The sequence below is a fragment of the Topomyia yanbarensis genome, chromosome 3 (genome assembly GCF_030247195.1).
Source record: "Topomyia yanbarensis strain Yona2022 chromosome 3, ASM3024719v1, whole genome shotgun sequence".
NCBI lineage: Eukaryota > Metazoa > Arthropoda > Insecta > Diptera > Culicidae > Topomyia > Topomyia yanbarensis.
Window position 1 is genome coordinate 255,454,726 of NC_080672.1, and position 24,196 is coordinate 255,478,921.

The 24,196-nt window shown below is 40.1% G+C and overlaps 1 protein-coding gene across 1 annotated transcript in view; it reads right to left on the reverse strand.

Moving 5' to 3' along the window:
• Window positions 1-559: 559 nt before the first annotated feature.
• Window positions 560-24,196, reverse strand: part of LOC131687876 (uncharacterized) — a 51,128-nt gene continuing 27,491 nt past the window's right edge. Inside the window, exons 7-11 of the mRNA XM_058971967.1 lie at window positions 21,671-22,275; window positions 21,477-21,604; window positions 21,281-21,417; window positions 993-1,590; window positions 560-871 (exon numbers count right to left, since the gene is read on the reverse strand). Coding sequence (XP_058827950.1) covers window positions 577-871; window positions 993-1,590; window positions 21,281-21,417; window positions 21,477-21,604; window positions 21,671-22,275 — 1,763 coding nt within the window. The 3' untranslated portion in view covers window positions 560-576. The remainder of the gene's footprint in view (window positions 872-992; window positions 1,591-21,280; window positions 21,418-21,476; window positions 21,605-21,670; window positions 22,276-24,196) is intronic.

Consider the following 24,196-nt stretch of genomic DNA (forward strand, 5'->3'; position numbering starts at 1 on the left):
GAGTCAGACTCATTTTCGCCATCCAGTCCAGAAATATCAACATCTTCCTCATCATCGACCTCACGCCGTTCAACATAATCAGGTCGACTTTAACAGCAGAATCGGTGGTTGGTCTACCACGTCGTACTTCGAGGACTCGAAGAGTGCTTCAGTGGTTCGATCCATACCACCTGTATTAAGAGAGGGAGATGTTACGATTGGTAACACTGGCGGTTTTACACCGCTGCCTACCAAGAGGCTCGAACCTGACAGCAGGAGCTGTCAGGAAAGCGACGTCATCGAAGCAGCAATAGCTGTTTCCGGTTGTCAGTCAGATTTTAACCTCGTACGAATAAAATGTGTTTTTCTATATTGTTACATTTCCGTCGTTTTATTACGGTTTCCAGTGCCATCTTCCACGGAGGCAAAAGTGTAGAATGACTAGGATGCGTGCATCCTGCAAATACTTTGATTTCTAAGGCTCATCTTTGTCTTTTATATAGAACTTGCTTATTACACATATTTCCAAATGGAATTTTAATTTTGTTAAGATTGCTTTACTTTATTTTCTTTTATTACGTATCATAAGTTTTTGTATTATAAAAATCCACTTCTGTGTCTGTCGAGCATATCTCTCCAAAATTCAATCCGGTTCCTGTCAGGATTTTGAATAATGCAAACGTCCGCTCCAATTTCGAGGCAATCCAAATGAAATTGGTCTGAGTTGCCTGGCAATCTCTGTACAGGTGGCCACTGGACTGGTAACGGGTCGTCACTGTTGGCTACTGGAGTTGGATTATCATACTTTGCAAAGTTAGTCCATAGCTTGACTAGATTCGATCGAACCTTCCACTCGTTGCTTTCAGTTGGAAGTGAAGGCAGAAGAGGTGAGCTGTAGGTGAATGAGAACAGAGTTGAGTTACAAAAATGAGTCTCGTCAAGAAATTATTGACTTTGATGGATCGTTTCGAAAATGATATTTCCTTAAATAATACTTTTGAACTCATACTTACTCAAACACGTAAAACGTATCATCTCCGTGACTGGCTCCATCCACATCGTCCAGATTAAAGAATCCTTTGTACAGACTAAACCGCCCATGATACGAGAATCGGTAGTGGTAGTGTCGGACATTGGGCTGATATTTAGCCAACCACTCGGCGCTGATCATGGTCGTGGTAATAAATGTTACATCCGACATTAGATCGCACATCTGCTTTCTAGTGTGGCGAGTAAATTTTTCAGCGCCAAGATAAAATTGTTTAATCTCTTGTCCCACCTCCATGCAGTTTATCGCTGGATTTTCTTTGAGAAAGCAAGGCACCAATCTTTGTGGTTCCTTATCGAAAGCGTTTTTCTGATTTTTTTGATTCATGCAATAAAGTGCCAATGTGCCTTCGCTGCTGTTGCATCCAGTGATGATGGTAGTTTTGATAGTGTCAAAATCTTTCAGAATCTTCTCTGGAGCGCTGGTGATGATGCTGTCCTCCGTTTGTGATTCCTCGATGACCGGTCGGAAAAGGTAATTCATTGCGAGTTCTTTCTCTTCTTCGGTGGCCACCTGCTCTTGGTATTTCACGATTAGACGAGCCGGAGCTTTCATAAGTGTTTCTGGAATGATGCCAGGTTCATTAGTGAAATATTTTTTCAAGAAAAAAACTTAAAAATATTTTGAATATGTGCGGGTATTTAAAGATAAAAAATACATCGTAAAGCATTTACGATTTAAATTTCTATAAAAATGTGATATCTGCAAAAGAAATTTCGTTTTTTTAACCAAAACCTTATTTGGTTTGAACAAACTGTTAGATAAAAGAATACATGGTGTGTAAAAATATATCTTACATAAATCAAAAGAATGTGATCCTATTAATAAAATATAATGATATATGCCCAAACATGTATATTTGACACGTATTGATTACATTTTTCGAAATGATGACCATGATTTTAAATTACCTTCTCCAGACATGGACAGAATCTGGAGCATACTCTTGAAATATGCCATTCCGCCATCAAGGCCTATGAATTTGCACTGGGGTGGTATTCATAGGCTTTAGCACCCAAATGAAATAATCGAGAAGATTTATGTTTGAGATACTGGAGTTCATTAACATTTTATATATACCTTTCTGTGACATTCATGTCTTATTAGACTACGGCGTCACTCTTCTGTCGAGAACGTGCGTGAATCCTTCTCTAAAAATTCTTAACTTCTCAAGGTAGCACACTAGATTCACTAATATTCGCACTGTTCTAGAATGATGTGGCCTGCATTCTACGACGTGGCAGAAAGCTGTTCTTCGCCGGGGACTTGAATTTTTTTTCTCGATAACCCTCCGGCTTTCGCGATATTATCTACATTTGGGCGACGCACAGTGGCGGATCTTCTAACAAAAGTCGGACGAAACCTCAAATGTCACCTAATTTGGTTGAAAATCACAAGTTAACCTAATTTTGAGGAGCTAAGCTCTTTTTTGATGTCAAAAGTCGTAAAATAATAAATGCATTTTTCCATACAGTATCATTGATACCTTATGCCTATTATACCGTTTTCATGATAGATTTTCCGTTACTGTTCTGTCTACGATCACGCCGCTGCTAGGTCAACTAAACGAACGCAGCCAACAATACTATGATCATACTTATTGGTCACCCTATAATGTCGGAGTTCGTAGATCGGGTCTCGTATACCATCTTCGGGATAACGAAACAGATGATCATCGCCATTACCTATCACTGAAATCGGATCAGTAGTCAGTCTCCAAACGATCACGGTCGGATACGGTCGATCAGGGCCAAGCCCTTTGCACGATTTTTAAATTGTTTAGTTTTAAGAATAAATGTTAGATTAGTGAAGTAAATGTGTCTTTGGTGTTAAATGGAGTGCGCGTTTTAATGCTCCGAAATGCATGCGCGAATGAACGCTTGAAGAGCATCTAAGTGCCGTGGTGGTCAATTTCCCGTGAAGGCGCGGAGACAACGGAACGATCATCCACCCAAGAGAACCACGGCATCAAAGGTCGTCTGAAGGACATCGAAGGTAGGCTGCTGCGGAGCAGGATTCATCCCTTAAACGTACATTGCTGGTCCTTCGAGCCGGATTTCTCCGGAAAACGGTGGGATTGGATCCTTTTGGGACGAAGGCACGCCAGAAGGTCGCCATTACGAACGCCAGGACGCGGCGTCGGTACTATTGTGTCCTGAAAGAACAATCGGCCTTTCAGCAGCACAAAGGGAACCTATTGAGGCTATTGGGCGATCACCATTACTGTTGGCTATTGTCATCATTGTCCTGGACGGTTTTCTTTGTGGATTGGGCCATCGTTACAACAAAGGGCAAGGAAGTGGCTCGGACTGCTGTTTGGTGACATCACTGCATGGTCCGGAGAAACTCAACGCACGTAGAATAATCCGGAGATTATTCTACTTTTCCGTAAGGTTAGTAGAACTGGTATATGTGCAGCCGAAGCCACGACCTGCAACTTTCTAACACAAATATTCGATTCTCGTCAAAAACATCTTTGGCCTCGGCCACATCACGATCACTACGGAGTGGTTACTTTGGCTCATCCAGTGCCAAGCGGTTCAACGTGCATCGAAGCATCCTGAGACGGAATTCCCACATCGACAGTTTTGCGGTAATTTACGCAGTGGACTGGACATTGCGGCGCCATTATTTCTGGCAGGTAAATACACTTTAGTTATGTCCAGCCGTTGCTGGATTATGTATGGTACTACAACAATAAATTATACTTTCGGTGAATACTGGATCGCTACTTTCTTGCGGACGTATCCCTGTATGTTTGTTGGCCGGAGGAGTTCTATCGCTCTATTGCGATTATCACGACATTATTATCGGAATTCCACTTCGTGTCTTGCTACGTCATTAGTTGTGGAGGTGAGGTGCAGTGTTTGTTCACCGAAGCAAGAGACATTTCGATACTACATAGATGTTTTTCCCTTACGTACTGGTTGGATGCTATGGTGGAGAAATGTGCGTTGCTAGCTGATGTCGGATCGTCAGTTATTTAAGTTGTTGCCTTTATTAAGGACATTCGTCAAGTCATCCGTTATTTTGTCCAGGTGAGGCAAGACGGTATATGTTCGGCCGTCGCAGGCCTGTTTTGTTGATACTACATTCGTAATTTCCTCCCGACATTGGTGAAACGACATTGAACATCGATATCTAAATTGGATTGCACTGGAAGAGCAACTGTATGTGGATTGAGTACTACCATCTCGTTGCTACAAAGGCATTTCGGTCGTGTTGCGGTTCTATTAGTTCTCAAAGGTGAGACTACATAGTATATGTTTGGCCGAAGTGGCCGCGTTTGATACTACATTGCCGTTCCTCTTCTCGCTCTAGGATTCCTGAAATCGCTGCTTCTGTTGGATCCTACTGTGGTGCTAGAGTTAATTTCACAATCGACTGACGTTACTACAAATCGTCAACATGCCGCCGACATCGTCCTCTAGTTCGAGTAAAAAGGGCCCATCGTTGAAGGCGCTATTAACCAAGTTCAAGGGACAGCAAACTTCCTTCAATAACATTTCGAAGTTTGTTGAGAACTTCCCTGAGGGTACCACCGCTAGTCAGATCACTGTGCGTTTGGAACGGTTGGATGATTTATGGGAGAAAATCAGCGAATCCATATACGAAGTCGAAGCCCATGAAGATTTTACGGATAGCGATGTGTATTTAAAGGAGCGTACGGACTTTGAAAACCGTTACTACGATATCAAGTCATTTCTACTCGATAAGGCAAAGGATTTGCAGGATGTCGTTCAGCTCGATCAATCAACCAGGGCCGCTGATGCGACACTTCATGGAGGCATGGATCATGTTCCTTTGCCACAAATTAAGTTACAGAACTTTGATGGCAACATAGATGAATGGCTCAGCTTCAGGGATCTTTTCACTTCGCTGATCCACTGGAAGCCAGATTTACCCGAGGTAGAAAAATTCCACTATCTTAAAGGTTGTCTAGGAGGCGAAGCGAAGGCGCTCATCGATCCGCTGAAAATTACAAGAGGAAACTATTTGATCGCATGGGAAACCTTGCTCAAACGCTACAATAACAGTAAATTGTTGAAAAGGAGACAAATACACGCTCTTTTCAAACTACCTACGCTTGGAAAGGAATCCGTTGTCGAACTACAAGGGTTATTGGAAGGGTTTGAGAGGAGTATTCAAACCTTAGATCAAGTAGTTCAACCAGCAGACTATAAGGATCTCTTGCTGATTGAAATCCTTAGTTCGCGACTAGATACAAACACCCGACGAGGCTGGGAAGAGCTTTCTTCTACGAAAGAACAGGACACATTGAAGGAGTTAACAGATTTCATTCAGAGGCGCATACGGATTTTGGAATCACTTCCTATCAAGACTGCAGACAACCGTCAAGAATCTGCAGCGACAATAAAAAAGAAACCGTGGGTTCGCGTTTCAAACAGTGCAATGCAGAATACAACTGGAAAATGTCCTGCATGTCCGGACAATCATCTATTACATCTATGTCCGGTATTCCAGCGAATGGCGGTTTCCAGTAGAGAGTCTCTACTGCGTACTAATTCTCTTTGCCGTAACTGTCTTAAGCGAGGCCACCAGGCTAAGGATTGTTTGTCTAAATTCACATGTCGGAAATGTAAGGCGCGACATCACACCATGCTATGTTTCAAGGTTGAAACCGACACCAAACCACAACACCCACAAAGAGTTTTCAGGGAAGGTTCTGGGCACAGCGAGACGCCGAAACCTCCTGATGAGCGGGCAGCCAATACAGCTTCTACAAGTACGGTTTCCGCCAATATGGCACATGGTCGAAGCTCGAATATCCTTCTCGCTACGGCCGTTGTCCTTATCGAAGATGATACAGGTGCCCGGTATCCCGCACGCGCATTGCTTGATTCTGGGTCAGAATGCAATTTTATGTCAGAAAGATTGAGTCAACGATTAAGCATAAGAAGAGAGAAGGTCGACGTTTCAGTGATGGGTATTGGCCATGCAGCAGCGAAGGCGAGACAGAGAATACAGGCGACGATTAAATCTCGGGTTTCAATGTTTTGTCGGTCATTGAGTTTCTTGGTATTGCCAAGGGTAACGGTTGACCTTCCCACGGTGTCAGTACAGACAGCAGCATTGGCTATACCGGATGGTGTGGAGTTAGCGGATCCAGAGTTCTTCAAATCATCTGTAGTAGATCTGGTTTTGGGAATACAGGCCTTCTTCAGTTTCTTCCGCACAGGGAAGGAAATCACATTAGGTAACGGTCTCCCACTGCTCACCGAAACAGTATTTGGGTGGATCGTATCTGGAGAGGTGGCTGACACAACTTCGTCTTCAAGAACTATGTGCAACATAGCTATCTCAGATAATCTGGAGAAATTAATGGCACGGTTTTGGTCCTGCGAGGAAGTAGGAGCCGTCAACAACTATTCTCCAGAGGAAGCGCGCTGCGAGGAGCAGTTTGGGCGCACGGTCAAAAGGGGATCAAATGGTCGATATACAGTAGCACTCCCAAAAGACGAAAACCTCCTATCGAAATTAGGAGAATCAAAGGATATTGCATATAGGCGACTGCTAGGACTAGAACGAAGATTGGCAAGAGACGAAGACTTAAAGCGGCAGTACACAAAATTCATGGCAGAGTATCTGACATTGGGCCATATGCACAAGTTGGAAAGTGCAGCGATGGGTGAAGGCAAACGGTGCTACTTACCGCATCACCCCGTTGTCAAGGAGGGCAGTACAACGACGAAGGTGAGAGTGGTGTTTGATGCCTCATGCAAAACATCAAGTGGAGTCTCGCTCAACGATGTTCTTCTTGTTGGACCTGTCATTCAACAAGATTTACGGACGATAGTGCTTCGTAGTCGAACCCGGCAAATAATGGTGGTAGCAGATGTTGAAAAAATGTTCAGGCAGATCAACATGAATCAGGCGGACATTCCACTACAATGCATCCTATGGCGGTTTGGATCGGAAGAAGATGTCGCGATATACGAGCTAGCGACGGTGACGTATGGGACGAAACCGGCGCCTTTTCTGGCGACTCGTACTTTAAAACAATTGGCCTTAGACGAAGGGCACAAATTTCCTCGTGCTGCACAGGCGGTCGACGAGGACATCTATATGGATGACGTTATCTCCGGCGCAGATGATGTCGACACAGCAGTGGAACTGCGCAAACAACTAGCTGCCATGATGGCGAGTGGCGGTTTCAAATTAAGGAAGTGGGCTTCCAACTGTCCCGATGTTTTGGATGGCATTCCGCAGGACTGTTTAGCACTTCCAGACTCCGAAGAAGTTAACTGGGACCAGGATCAAGCAGTAAAAACGTTAGGTTTAACTTGGTTTCCGAAAACCGATTGCTTCAAATACCAGTTTCGATTACCAATGCTCGAACCAAATGAAACGCTAACAAAACGCAAGGTATTGTCTGCGATAGCTATGCTTTTCGACCCCTTAGGTCTTCTAGGGGCGACTATAATACTGGCAAAACTGTTCATGCAACGTTTGTGGTGTCTGCGAGATGAGGAAGGTAATCGGTGGGACTGGGATGTACCACTACCTCGTACGGTGGGGGAGGAATGGCGTAGCTACTATGAGCAACTACAATCTTTAAATGAGCTATGCATTCCACGGTGTGCCATCATATCGAGGGCAGAAAACATACAACTCCACTGTTTCTCTGATGCATCGGAAAAGGCGTATGGTGCTTGTCTATACATACGTAGTGTAGACAACCAGGGTACGGTGTCGATAAAACTTTTTACGGCCAAATCAAAGGTGGCCCCGGTCAAGGTTCAAACATTACCTCGCTTGGAATTGTGTGGAGCGCTACTAGCAGCACAGTTGGTCGAAAAGGCCACGGAAGCGATCAAGGGCCCGTATCAAATCTACTTCTGGACCGATTCGACCTGCGTTCTGCGATGGATATCTGCGACACCAACCACTTGGACCACATTTGTAGCGAATCGAGTCGCAAAAATACAGAGGATCACGGAAAACCACATATGGAGGCATGTGCCAGGCATAAGCAACCCAGCGGATCTTATCTCACGCGGTGTCTGGCCAAATGCAATAAAGGAATGCAGTTTATGGTGGGATAGTCCACGATGGTTGAGGTTGGAGATGGATGATTGGCCAAAACAACAAACACTCTCGTTGGAAGACATGCAGGAAAAACGGCGGATGGTTACAACTTGTGTTGCCTCAGGTGAACAAACATTCAGCGTTTGGTTCATTTCTAAATTCTCGTCGTATACTAAATTGATCAGGAGTACAGCTTATTGGTTACGGCTGATGACGTCATTGCGAAGCGTAAATGAAAGAGGCAAAAATGGGTTTCTAAGTACAACTGAGCTGCGGCAGGCTGAACTGGTGATCGTTCGGCAAGTTCAAAGAGAATCATTTTCGAAGGAGAGGAATGCAATTTCAAATGGCAACAATGTTATTCGAAGTTGGTTTAATCCGACGATTACCGATGATGGAATATTACGGATTGGTGGGAGATTAGGTCAATCGACGGAATCATATCAAGTCCAACATCCAATGATCCTACCCTCTAAACACTCGCTCACTGATATGGTCATGCAGCATTATCATGAGCAACTGCTACATGCTGGTCCACAGTTGCTACTAGCCACGGTTCGGTTGCGTTTTTGGCCCCTAGGGGGGAGAAATGCTGCAAGAAAAATCGTCCACAGATGTCTACGTTGTTTCCGAGCAAAACCATCTATTATTCAGCAACAAATGGGAGAGCTGCCTTCGGCAAGAGTTACAGTTTCAAGACCGTTTTCTAGAACTGGAGTGGATTATTTTGGGCCTGTGTACATTCGTGAAGGACGACGACGCGCGGTACTAAAGGCATATGTTGCAGTTTTTGTGTGCATGTGCACCAAGGCAGTCCATCTTGAACTCGTCACTGACTTGTCCACAGAGCGGTTCTTGCAAGCACTGAGACGATTCACTGCACGACGGGGTAGATGCACCGATATTTACTCCGATAACGGAACGAACTTTGTTGGAGCGAGAAACCAAATCCGAGCATTGTTTACATTACTGAAGGATCAAAATCACCAGGAAGCAGTCATAAAAGAATGTGTCAACCAAGGAATACACTGGCATTTCAATCCACCAGGCGCTCCACACTTTGGAGGCCTATGGGAGGCGGCAGTTCGGTCTGCGAAATTTCATTTGCTACGGGTACTCGGAGGAAATTCAGTTTCACTTGAGGACTTCTCGACCCTCTTAGTTCAGGTCGAAGGGTGTCTCAATTCGAGACCACTAACTTCATTATCGGAAGATCCAACTGATCTGGAGCCACTAACTCCGGCACACTTTTTGACCGGGGGTTCTCTACAGGCGATACCTGAACCAGATCACAGCGCGATACAGATTAATCGGCTCAATAGATGGCAGATGGTGCAGCGTCAGCTTCAGGATTTCTGGAAACGTTGGCGTACCGAATATCTTTCCCAGCTGCAAGGGCGCACAAAAAATTGGAAACCAGCGGTGGAGGTGCAAGTCGGAAAACTTGTGGTGGTGGTAGATGCAAATTGTCCACCGTTACGTTGGAAAATGGGTCGAATTCACCAGCTGCATCCAGGACCTGACGGGATAACTCGTGTGGCGACAGTAAAAACTTCAACGGGCTATTTGACACGACCAGTTGTCAAACTTTGTTTACTACCAACAGAAGAAAACTGAGATCAACTCCGACAGCAACTAAACCCAGCGATCAGTTCTACCGGTGGTACACCTCTAGTACGTCAAAAGGGAGCTTTCTTTCTTTTTTTTCAGAAGTTGCATGCTACTTCAGGGTGGGCCAGGATGTCTACGATCACGCCGCTGCTAGGTCAACTAAACGAACGCAGCCAACACTACTATGATCATACTTATTGGTCACCCTATAATGTCGGAGTTCGTAGATCGGGTCTCGTATACCATCTTCGGGATAACGAAACAGATGATCATCGCCATTACCTATCACTGAAATCGGATCAGTAGTCAGTCTCCAAACGATCACGGTCGGATACGGTCGATCAGGGCCAAGCCCTTTGCACGATTTTTAAATTGTTTAGTTTTAAGAATAAATGTTAGATTAGTGAAGTAAATGTGTCTTTGGTGTTAAATGGAGTGCGCGTTTTAATGCTCCGAAATGCATGCGCGAATGAACGCTTGAAGAGCATCTAAGTGCCGTGGTGGTCAATTTCCCGTGAAGGCGCGGAGACAACGGAACGATCATCCACCCAAGAGAACCACGGCATCAAAGGTCGTCTGAAGGACATCGAAGGTAGGCTGCTGCGGAGCAGGATTCATCCCTTAAACGTACAGTTCACAAATATCAGCAATATCATAAAAAATGAAGAACACTACTTAAATCCATTGTATAACGTGTTGGTTTACTGTAGATTGTCTAACTATAAACACAAAACACCATGAGCCTCCATATCAGCAACAAAGCTTCAAAATATCCTTAAATCTTTTTGCGCACCTAGGCGCAGAACGACCCAAGTAACCATAAGCATTAAGCCATTGCACTATATTAGCTATACATTTGCACTAATGTTGCATTGAAACTCCATTACAGCATTAACAATGCAATAAAACTCTATATTAGCATCAATAATGCATAACTGCACAACCGACATATAGCATTATCGCTTGCTCTATATGCGTATATAAAGCTGATATAACGCGTACATGCTTCAAGGATCTTTAAAGCATGTAAGCTTTACAAGTGCATTTAATGCCATTATAGAGCAAATAAAATGCCGATATAATGCTATTTTAATGCTGTGGGTTTATTTGTTATGCAACTCTTCTTGAAGATTATATTCGGCATATTTCGTTTCAATCGAACATATGCAATATAGTCCAGGGAGCAAACGCAGCGCACTTACCGTGAAGGACGAGGTAAGGTACCTCAGTTGGAGACTTACTAAAGGTAATTTTCGTAAAACATTCATATCATATCAGAACGAAAAACCATTATGGATATTCATTACAATGCATTAGAAGAAAGTCAATTACGGTTTTAAACAGAACATTTTATTTTATTTTTTTTTCTTTTTGCTCGAAAGGAAAGGAAATATAAGAAATGGTTTTAAAATCATGGCAAACAATGACAACCAGCGGAAGCTTTTTTATAGCATTAGTAGTGCTAATATAAGGTTTTAAAATTTGACATTTGTGCGCTGGTGCTATATAATAGCATTAGTACTGCAGAAACGAGCTGTCAATCTCTGCACAGTAATAGCACTATATTTCGCCTTTTCTGGCATAATACCAGCATTATATAAGTATTTAGGGCTTCACAGCTCTATGAGACTGCATTATATGTGTTTCTAAAGCAGATATTAGGCTACGATATAATGCTTATTGGTTACTTGGGGAGACCATGATATTCGAAAAGTAGAGATTATTTCACATAGAATGTATAATATGCGACCGTTCCGAAATGATTTGCAGGTTTGTAGGACAAACCTTCTTGGCAAAATCAAATATCTAACGGTTCGAACATTCCACCTGGCCGTGCCCCAAAGTGTGATCATCGATGTTTTTCTTGTTAGTCCGTCAATGAACCGGTGCCAGTAACTGTGGTTTCTTGGCTTTTATCAAACTCTTCATTCGTGTTTCAAACGTCGAGTACTGTCGATAGCTATCAGGTAACCAGTCGCCCCGAAAGGTCTTGTACGCGGCGGCCTTCTCCGCGTATACGTCTGGGGACTCTTTGTCCCACCGTGGGTTGGAAGGCAATAGACCTTTCTCGTCAAAAAATTTTATATGATAGGATGCTTCCTTTTTTATCCCCAATTCGTTACTGCCGATTGCCGCGATGATTTGGTACCTCTAACTATTGAAAAAATCAAAAATAGTGCAAGCTGCTCATTTAACCCCATATTCTGAATACATATCTTGCCTTGTTTTCCCGTATTTTTACACCATTTGGATGAATTTCCTGTGGGGAATACTAAAAGGATGCCAGATCTGCATATATATTAGTAAATCTGCAGATTTTGCATTTTCACTGCAGATGTTTTGCAGATTACAAATATTTAGCAGAACAAAGCCTATGCCAGCCAATTTATACACAAGCCTTCAACATTTTTGATCATTTAAAATATATACATACTACATTTCTATGTCAAATTTATTGAAGACTTTTATATTTTCACTGCAGGCTATTGTTTAAATAGACCTGGCATCACTGATGCTGAAATGATTCATTCATATACCTGTCAAAAACATAGAGCATTGCATGAAAATGTATAACCTCACTTTTCTGACAGTTGAGTGTGCTTGTTTACCTAAGACTTGTTTACATGGACTTTTAAAATTTACATTACTTGAATACTTGCGATGCTTTTTGAAAGACTATCAACTCAAGAGGGATGAGGATTGGAACAATGGGAACCTGGTGCCACATTATGCAACCAATTCGAATCGACCTTTTCACACAAGCTTGAATACAATAAACCTTTCGTTTCGAGATGCGTAATGTCACCCCTGGTTCATACGTTGACCAATCGGCGCTGGATGCAAAACCCGGTGGCATATGCTGAATCGTAAGATCAATCATTGGGCTATAAAACGATTGCTTTCTGGATGATGGATAAGGATTTGTACACATTTGTTTGTTTGCTCGTGGGTTAAGTCTTAACAAGATGATCCGATTTATTACTCATTTTAGGTGGTGAACCTGAACTTTATAGGTAACGAATTCGGTCGACGATAAGTTGTTGAAATGATCGTTCAATGCCCATACCGAAAAACGTTTCCATTGGTCAGAATGCCTACCAGCGTATGATAGCTGCAAACATGAGGACAACAAGGTTATCGCTTACGAATGGAACAATTATTTATTATTCGTGTTCAAGTTCCATTACAGCAAAAGTTTCGTCGATTGACGATTATCGCATTGTCGTTGATTTAGCCGGCAAATGAAAAACAGTGCTCGGCACTGACGATAAGGAGTAAGAAGGATTTGATAGGAGTGATAAGAATGCAGAGCATTATACATTCTGGAAGAATATCAGGGAGGAGAAATTATATGTAAATTTATATTATATCCCGAGTTGCCATCATTTTTGCACCGCAATAAAGCTTTCTGCAACTGCTGTCTTGTTCAAATTGGCAGGAAATAACTAGGCAGCGAATGATAAATTGCATAGTCAATTTATTTACCGGCGACACACACACACACACACACACATATATATATATATATATATATATATATATATATATATATATATATATATATATATATATATATATATATATATATATATATATATATATATATATATATATATATATATATATATATATATATATATATATATATATATATATATATATATATATATATATATATATATATATATATTAGACCTCTCCACATTTTCAAAAAGTTTTGAAATATGCATCGGTCAGCTCAAATTTTTGTTCTAGGTGTGAATTTTAGAACTTTCGCCAAAAATGGCTTAATTTGGACATGATTTAGAGGTGTCTCCAATCAAAAATCGTGTTTTTGCTATGTTTCCATAGGAAGATCACTTACACTCTGAATTAATACGCTCTACATGCCAACATATCATCAAAAGTTGTTCCTTAAACATATCTTAACATGTTTTAACAGGTGAATATAGCTCCAATCGCAATAGAAAATTTGTTAACTGGATTTTCATATAGAAAAATATATCAAAACCAACGAAAATTAGTAATATTTTTTCTTGGTTTTGGTGTTCTTTTATATATAAAAATCCAGTTAACAAATTTTCTATTACGATTATAGCTATGTTCACCTGTTAAAACATGTTAAGATATGTCTTAGGAACAACCTTTGACAATATGTGGGCATGTAGGGCCTATTGAATCAGAGTGTAAGTGATCTTCCTATGGAATCATAGCAAAAACACGATTTTTGATTGGAGACACCTCTAAATCATGTCCAAATTAAGTCATTTTTGGCGAAAGTTCTTAAATTCACGCCTAGAAAAAAAATTTGAGCTGACCGATGTATATTTCAAAACTTTTTCAAAATGTGGAGAGGTCTAATATATATATATATATATATATATATATATATATATATATATATATATATATATATATATATATATATATATATATATATATATATATATATATATATATATATATATATATATATATATATATATATATATATATATATATATATATATATATATATATATATATATGTCGCCGGTGCCGTGTGTTATGGTGGTACCGGACGGAACCGTTGGTCAGCAGACCGTTCATGTCGTACTGGTCATAGATGCGACGTTTTTTCTCATCTGATAGCACTTGACATGTTTCGGAGATCTGTCTTAATGCTCTCTACTTAGCGCAGGATACGCGAAACCGCTGCTAGCTTTCGAAAGAAAATGCCTAGCTGCTGCTACTCTATCAGTCTCTCTCTCGACTGAGGACTACAATTTCGGTCGACTAAATTGTGCTATGAAAATTGTACTTCCTGGAATTTCACCTAACGAGATCAATTCATTGTGCGGAATGAATGGTGATGGTGAATAGGTGATGATGTGTGTGGATTCACTTCGGCAGCCAGGTCTTATGTTTTGGGTAATTTTGCTATCTTATTCTGCTGAATAAATCATCTGGCTAAAGCCTCTACGTTATACTATGGTCACTTTAATAAACGCATTGCTATTTAATCTTGTAGCTCTTGGAAAGTCAGTCCTGGCACTGTTCTCGACTAATCCTGGCACTATACCGCGGACGTCGCACTTATTACGGTGATCAAACTTGGCGAGAGCGGCAGTGGTTTCGTCGAAATTGTTCGCTCGACAAGCAGGAAGTGCAAGGACTCTGCTACTTATGCCTGAGCCCCTCGTTGGAACCTTCGTCCTGTCGGAGTGTTAGCTTCGTCCGATACCGGAGCGTATTGCTGAACCGAAGCAGTCTGCTACTGGCGCTGCTTCCTTCGAATCGGAATCGCTGAATATTCCCATTAGCCGAATGTCCAACGTGGCCGAAGGCAAACCGATTGCAGCAACACCACCAACCGTAGCTGAAATTTTGGCCTTTAATCAAAGTCCCTGCCATTGACATAGCGACAGACGAGTGCGGCGCAGGTTGGACCATCGGTTGACTCGGTGCCGGACAGGGCGAAACAGCTGCAACAGGAGCGGACCTAGTATGGGGTGTAATTGCCATAGATCACCAAAATGCTCTGCGACTAACATTGTGAACAAAACAAACCAAACGAAATTGATCGCAACAACGATAAAATAATCTAAATTCTACCCAAACATTTGAAAATGAGAAAAAGGCAAAAGAAGTTTTGGTCGAATTCATTATAATTCTATTTAAAAATTGAATACAGTTTTATTTAGTTTGGTTGCGCATATTGTTTACATCAGACACACCCCTTAATTCATTGAGTACGTATTTCACTGCCTTTATAATCCTCTTGGAATCAGTTACAATAATCCTTTATAATCATTTTATAATAAGTGTATTGCTAGTTAGGACTTTTATATCAGCCGGGCTCTTTTATAATTTGTTATAAAATCATTATCAAAATTCTTCATAATCCATTGTTGCGTTATATTTATGTACATGGCCAGATAGATAGTTTTTAACTGGGACGGAACGTGTGGATATGAAAAAACCTAATGTCGTAGCCAGGGGAGCTGTCAAATGCAGCCAAAGGGAACCGTCAAATGCAGTCAGGGGGACTGTCAAATGTAGCCAGTCCATTTAAAATATGTGAGTAAGAAAGTGGCTATGCAAGGCAAGAGATAAAATGAACAGAAAAAAGAAAAAGAAATCATCTATCCACAGGTTCTGTCCCAGAATTTTAATAGAGAACATCAAAATTTGATTTGTTTGCATTTGGCAGTAGGCCTTTTTCAAATGTTTGGCTAGAAATTCCTTGCTTCTTCAATGAATCATGAATCACTATGATCGAATCAACAAAAATTCCAAGATCATGTAAACAATCTCTTTGAACTGTCAAAAAAGTGAGGTTAAACATTATCATGCAACGTTCTCCACTGAGAGGTTCACTTTAGTTTGTTTACATAACCAATGAACTTTGTACCGCGACTCACCACTTCATTTGCCGCGTTGCCAGGAAGCCAAGCAAAAATATACAAAACAGTGCTGCCCAAACACATATTTTGAGTCCCACCATTCTTGCAAATGTGAAAAAATACTCAACATTCTTGCATTTTTCAAATTTAAAAAAATCATTAAAAAATCACGATAGCTCTAAAAAGTCTCATTTCAACGGAAATATTCTTAATAATGTGTAGTCTTTTAAATAAAAATAAGAAAAAAGGCGGTTAGGTCGTACGAGAAAGGTCTATTTGCGAGAGTTCGCCTCTGGTACTGGTTTAATCTGAGCTTGAATCATGGTATCCAGAATCAAGCCAGCCAGGGACCCGTACTCTTCATCCGGAGGAAGCTATGTGGTCTCGATTTTGCCGACGCGTAGCTCTTCCAACTAATATTACGAAACATTGTTTGCATTAAGTGGCTGTGAACCGTTAGCACTAGTAATTACGATTGGCATTTGGTCACTGCGGTGGGGATTGGGGATTAGCTCCAACATGCAATCTAACAGCAACGATGACGACCAGAGGGACAAGTGTTAGACGCTCGGGCGTGCTGGAAAGAGGGGTATTTTACCCGTGTTCAAAAAAGTCATAAGTTGTGACAAAGCTTGAAGGCAACCCCATACCGCCAAGCCGCCGGTGGCTAACTGTGGTTCTAAGGGGATATAGGTGGAAGCAGCGTGAATATCTTTGTCTTTAATTCTGGTTTGACAAGCGACAACTGCAATGCCTGGTGTCGAGCGCAGATAAATTTGATTGGAAGAATAGCCCTTTTTGATCCCAGAAAGTATTCCTAGGTATGAATATTCTCATTTCAAGTGAATAATATTAAAATCATGAAAGTGTTTCGCATAATGCCAATGAATCGCATTTAAAATTATTAAAATTTTGAAAGAATCGATTTTCCGGATGATGCTTTTGCAATTCCACTGTTGAACAGTCATCAAATCCCTGACCATGTTCTATGAATTAGCCATCGAAGGATTCAATCGCTGAAAGGAAGGGTCATTTTGCAGTCAACTGCATCAAGAATGTTTTTGCTGCGAGGAGAAAGCTTTTTAAGATGCTTTTAAGAGGATCGGAAATATTTAAAGTTTTTAATATTCGGTTCACAATGTCAGAGAAATTTATTAAGCCAGCGCTGGTTTCTTTCTCCTGGTGAGATGTGGGAACACTTGTGCTGGGAACTTTTCTGAGCTCAGGTTTTTGAGACAGGGAGCTTCTTGATGCGGTTTTGCACCAGTACTTCCTCGTTATTATAGGGGGTCTTGAAAAGACACCTTCTTGCCTTTACGACGAAGTTTAGGAGAGGAGATGTTCCTCCTTTGTCTATTGCTTCTAGGCACCGCAGAAGATGTTCCTATCAGGGGTTCATCACAGTCGTCTTCGTCAGACAAGTTAGTATAGCTGTTCGTAGAGACCGGCGGAGTAGCCATCTTAAGCATTTCTGCACAAAGATCGCTTAGAGTGTCCCTGAAGGGATTGCTTGAGTTTCTCCTCGCGCTATTTGTACGCGGAACATGTCGGGAGATCATGTGGATTTGTTCACAACCCCCACACCTTCCCCCAGTAGAGACACTTTTCGACATCCTTTTCACAGGAACCATCTAAATTATCCCCACAGCATTTCGCATAACGAGCCTTACTGATACAATGGGAGGCTGTGTGTCCTAGTTGTTTGCAATTAGTACAGTTAAAGACCCGCGGCACAAAAGGTGAACAGGTAGACTAACCTTGTTAAAGAGGAGGCAGTTGGGTAGAGCAGACTGATGCTGAATTCAAACGTTTGCAGTCCAGTATGTCCAGTGTGGCTGAAGCATGGGGTCTTTAAAACATCCAACCCTTGTGTCAGCATATCCGCGCAATTCAAATTCGAATCGACAGTGTGACGACCCCGTCACATTCAACCAGATTAGCCGGTGCATATACTCTATACTCCTTCATAAAAGGCCCGTAATCAGCAATATCATTTTCCTGCTTCAAACTATTTACCACTATTTTGTCTTTGGTCCGAAAGAAACTTACCAACGGCCCAGTTGAGCATTGAAGCTACAATTTCAGTCGGGAGTCTATTTTATTACGATATCTATTTGTCTTGAGCCGGATTATTGTCAGGGAAAATCATTTTTGCACGGACCTATTGTCACGTGCGGGATGGTATTGGAGACAAGTATGGACATTGTAATACTATTTTTAACTACTTAACTTAATATTATACTTAACTACTTAACCTAACTTGTAAATGCAACGGTATCCAGGTGGCTTATTTAAAGAAAAAAACTGCAGCATTACTGTTCTACTGGCCGAACAACGGTTAAGACTACGTTCACACTACGAGTTAAAACATGTTTTAACCTAACCGAGTTAAAACATGTTTTTTCACCTAACGAATAAAGTACAATCCGACAAATGTGTCTAGATTTTGGGTGTGAGCGGCCTTCAGGACATAGTGTCAGTTTGATATAAATTCTAAATACACATACTAATTTTATTGACGAGTCTTTGGGCAAGCACCATGCATGATTGTTGTCATTAAAATACCGTTTAACAGTGCCCAAAACCAAAGTTATAATTTTGTTAAATTTTCATGGCACATATTTTTGTTGGAATTTTATTTATTTACATCACTCCGCGTTTTCTCGCCTATATCTCAGAAAGAGAAACACCTATATCTGTTTTTACACCCATATATCAGAAACTGATAACCAAAACCAAATTCGTATACGTTGCATTGTCCATTTGGAATTAATTTAATTGAGGCCGGCTCATTAATGGGGTCATTAAGCCGGCATATGGCAATGACATATATCAAATGACAAATAACATTTATTTTATGGTATCGGAATTAATAGGACCACATCTTTCATTCAACCACCTTGACTCTTTTGCTGAGTTAACTGCCAAAAAGGCTAAATCATGTGTCTATAACCATTGACATGCAAGACCGATAGTATTAAACAAGTACGTTTTTATATTTTCATAGAAAATCAATTAAAAAATTGTGCTGAAGTTTTAAAAGCTGGGCATTAGAGTGGCTCGCGGTTGTATGGGAAAACTTCAAAATAATTTAAACTAGCGGGCGCATCACTTTTTAAGTTCCTTTTGTTATCACAAATACCTGTGCAAAATTTGGTAGCGGTTGGTTGCTTCCCGGGTTTGCGCATTGCGTTCAAAGTTTGTATGGGATTTTATATGGGGAAATCAATTATTTTGCATTTACGTTAATAAAGATCGCCATTTCACTCAATATGAAAAACCAGCTTTATAAAACTATAGTTCAGACCTTCGTTAACAACTTTGTCGCAGACCGTAACTAGCTACGAGTTTTCAAAATATAGTTAAAACGATTTTAAAACTTATGGTACAATCCAAATGCAGAAATTTATTATTTTTTCCAACACTGCCGGTGCACCACCGACATCGACACTAAAAACCTTAATAAATGAGAATATAGTCATCGCAAGAGACTTGGTACCTTTGAATGAAATGTTCAGAATGAATTACTGAATATCATAGATGTAGTCAGAAAATGAAAAGAAGAGGGGGGGAGGCTTGTGTACTCCCCAGTCCCTTTTTAGATTGTTTTGTATAAGACAAAGAATCATTACGTCCTTGAAAATGTCAACGACTGAACTTTCTTAACATTTTGATAGACCCAAAATATGAATCATATTACAATCTTTGTTGTGAGCAATAATATAATATATGGAATATATGGAAATAATATTTACAATATTTAGGATATACACCTACAAATTTATGTGTTGTTTTTGCTTGAGGCAAAAACTAACTCAGGTCTGGAAATCGCGTTGGGTTCTAACCTGAAGTATATTTCTGGTTCGCCAACATCACCTCTGTTTTGCGTGAACCTCAATTTCATAAAAAAATCGAAATCGTCAATAGAAACATTTCCGAGGCTTCAAGGAATCTAAGGATACGCATTTTTTAAATTCTGACTGAACGGCTAAGAAATAGGGTTTTAAAATATGTAAAATTTATAAACCGTTGTACCATTTTAAATGAGATAACAGTAGAGCCCTTAAATAGTAGCACTCAAACACGTAAGATTAATTTTTAATTCGGAGGTATAAACCTGCGTACACAAGCCACACCCTCTCTTCTTTTCATTTTCTGACTACGTCTATGTTACATTTCATTCAAAGGTACCAAGTCTCTGCGATGACTATATTCTCATTTATTTAAGTTTAAAGTATCGGTGTCGTGGTGTACTGACAGTATTGGAAGAAATAATGAATTTCTGCATTTGGATTGTACCATAAGTTTTAAAATCGTTATAACTATTTTTTGAAAACTCGTAGCTAGTTACCGTCTTTGACAAAGTTGTCAACGAAGGTTTCAATTATAGTTCTATAAAGTTGGTTTTTCATATTAAGTGAAATGTCGATCTTTATTAACATAAATGCAAAATAATTGATTTCCCCATATAAAATCCCATACAAACTTTGAACGCAATGCGCAAACCCGGAAAGCAACCGACAGCTCCCAAACTTTGCACAGGCATTTGGGACCACAAAAGCAACTCATAAAGTGCTGTGCTGAAAAATGTCATATTCGCGCCACTCTACTGGGAATATATATTATTACATGCTGAGAGTTGAGCTCTATCGAAATTAGTAAACATGCACACGTACATTTTCCCAATTTGTCGATCTACATCGATAGCATAAGTGCGTGTCGGTTGTCACGGTAAAGATGGACACGTCTATCGATACAGGGACACATGTTAATGAACTCGGGTTATTCGTAGTTATACTGCCTAAGCTCGACCCTCATTAACAGAAGACAAAGATTAAGCCCATACGATATTAAGCCTGTTCTAGTGACCCTGCCACTTCTAGTTTTCCGATCTGTTTACTTCATATCCTTGCTCTCATTTGAGTACTATGGTTCTAATTTTCATAACTTTCCCTACCCAGTAATCTCTAGCTAATTGAATGTTAAAATGTAAAAAAGAAAATGTGACTAACATAGTCGAAATAAAAAAGGAAAAAAGAATAAAAAAAATAAATCGATAGCTTCATAAGACTGGGCCTTCCGGCTACGGATAAATTGTTGAAATTTTTAAGGAATTATATACCATTTTCTTATTGGAAACGCCATCATGTGGCAGACAAAATCGGGATATCAGTGTAGTCGAAAATATTGCAAGTCAAGCACTCACCATAAACACCAACATCGCAGTTTCCTTGGTAGCCGAGTGCCTTCGCTAGCTTACGTGCTTTGCCTGCTGGATCAACTTGAAAAAATGACTCCGTGCAGACAACACCACTCTGGCAGATCGCCCGGTTGAAGTACTTTCTGGCAAAAAAGAACAGCAAATAGAATTCGATCATTCTACTCTCGCGATGGCAGTGTACCTTGAATTTTGCGAAAGATAATGCAAGAACGTCGACCAACTGCCAGCACTTTCGCCGAAGATTGTGACATTTTTCGAGTCACCGCCGAATTGCTCGATGTTCTCATGAACCCATTTGAATGCCAGCAACTAAATACAATAAGTGATTAAAATGTAGTGACGGTTTCGGTTTGATTTATTAAATAATATTCATACCTGATCTTTAAGTCCGGCATTTCCGGCAATTCCCATACTAGGAAGGCTCAAAAAACCTAACGGTCCAAGACGATAGTTCATCAGCACTACGACTACTCCTTCTTGCACCAAATGAACAGGATCGAACATAAAACTGCTTCCGGATCCAGAAACGTATCCACCACCATGAATGTAGATCATAACTGGCAAATGTGGATTGTTGTTCTTCTCCACAGAAACCGGCACTGGAGTATAGACATTCAAGTGGAGGGCTTTTTCCGAACCGACTACTACGGTTGGTAGGAACATGTTGAACTGAATAAACACATCACCATCCGAGGCGCAGTCGATAATTGGGACATTGAATTTTTCCAGCGCGACCGGCGATTTGAATCGCAACTCACCGACAGGTGGCTTCGCATAGGGAATGCCCCTGAAGCAACTGTACTGGGATCCATTCGGAAGAGTTCTTGTGATGCCACGGACTTTACCTTGGGTAACCTGCACAACCGGTCGTACCTTTGTGGGCCACAATTTATCGAACTGGTTTTGAACGAAATGTTTTCCGGTCCCTAATACTAACCGGTAAACAGCTCTGATGAATGCAATCATTGACCTTCGAAATCAGTCAGACACGCAGAAAAACATTAATAAATTTCGTTTTACACGTTTTGGGTTCTATTTTGCTTTGACGCGATCGGCTCAGCGGCAATAGTAGTGGATCGTCCCCATCAAGCGCTTGCACAGAACTGAAACAAAACAATGCTGCCAGGCACGTTCTGAAACATTTTTTTTTCGAATAAGCGCGTGGCGAAAAAACGCTCTTGAATTCTACCGGTGCTTTGGAGAGCTTCTTGAAATTGTTCTGCTCGGCAAGTGGGATATTTTTAAAGTTTGTCATTATTTTTTATCTGTGAGAACTGATGATGCGTTTTTATTGGCTGGTCAAAGTTAACCCAATCGTTGATTTCTTTTCAATTCATCTCTTTAGGATCTAGACATTAGCAGATCCTATATTACAAATATTCTTGGTATATTAGTAAACAAACATCACTAAAATTATCGCTGCATGGGTAATATTTTTTTGTATTAAACATGTTTGATAACAGAATACGTTTCGATGTGATTTGGAGATGATTATGGCAAACTTTATACTGTGCGTTGTGGTTCACTACTGGATTTCTATTGTTGATTGTATGTTTTATGTCATACTTCATTCAATTAAATAATTTTCAATTTTTTTTGTCGATTTTCACACCTTTTATATTATTTTTCTAAATGTACATTACCCCAAGCTGTCCTCGCCAAATTTTTGAGTCAATCGATTCAAAAATATAAGTGCAACATTTTTTGAACCGTGCAAGGTCTTCAAAATCTGCAAGAATTTGAGTGACAAAAATTTTTTGTTCATTCTAATTCATCTCGCTTTAATAAGGACTACAATGATAATTTAACAACACATATAAGCGTTTCTAATAGAAAATTATCTCAGAAATTCAATGGTGTATTTCGATTTGCGAAATAATGAGTATTTCAAAAGTTACCAATAAAATAAATATAACTATGTTGTTTGACGCGGACTTATTTACATTCAGAGTGTCATCTCTTTATCGGTAAAAGCGTGTTGAAGGATCTCATTGAGTACAACTGACGTAGAATTTTATCTTGTTTTCAAAAATCATAGTGCCATCTTGCGCCTTTTTGCACCAAAGGTTGATATTTGTAAAATAAGTTTTTTCACGGAGACGCATGGTATTTTTTTTTTGATTTCATGATGTTTTGCATTATTTTTCACCGGTGGATTTCTTTTTCTGAACGCTGCTTGTAAATTCAGGGTTTGGGGCGATTTCCTTGATATAAATATAAGTACGCTTTAACCGTCTTGCAACTATGACTCATGTTTCTACATTTTCACAGTTATCTGCAGAATAGAAAAATTGAAATAATACAAGCCAACGAGGCAAACTAACTGCAACTATTATCATATCTTTCCACAAATACTATTTCTTTAGTAGGTATTTTTTTCTGGTGACCGATGTAAGGTAAACACGTGAGTTTGGGAAGTGTTCTTTTTCACCCGATTTTTAGTTATTGGCCAGTAATGCAACATTTATTTTCAATTGCAAACTCCCTATTGAATCTATCACAATCAACAATCAAATTCAAAATCTCCCTCAATAATTCACTTCCAAATTGATGAGAGTTTCATGCAAAAACGCTCACGCCTCTATTTCAAAGTATACACAAACAGTGCAAAGTATGCTAAGGATATTTTCGTACAAAAAACCAAGTCAGTGCCCACAAGGAGAGATATTGATATCATAATTGGAATTGAAAATCAATGGAAAAGTATTGAGCGGCTTAGCTGCAGTATGCATCGTATGAGAAACTGTGAATAGAGCATAGTAGGGCATGATTTGAGATCTTCATTAAAATCAAATAAACATCTTTTAATAGCTTTGGTGATAACTATAAATAAATAAAGCAATAAAACAAAAATTTAAGGCATTCTTTCAAACACCTTAAGATATGCTATCTTTTATAACT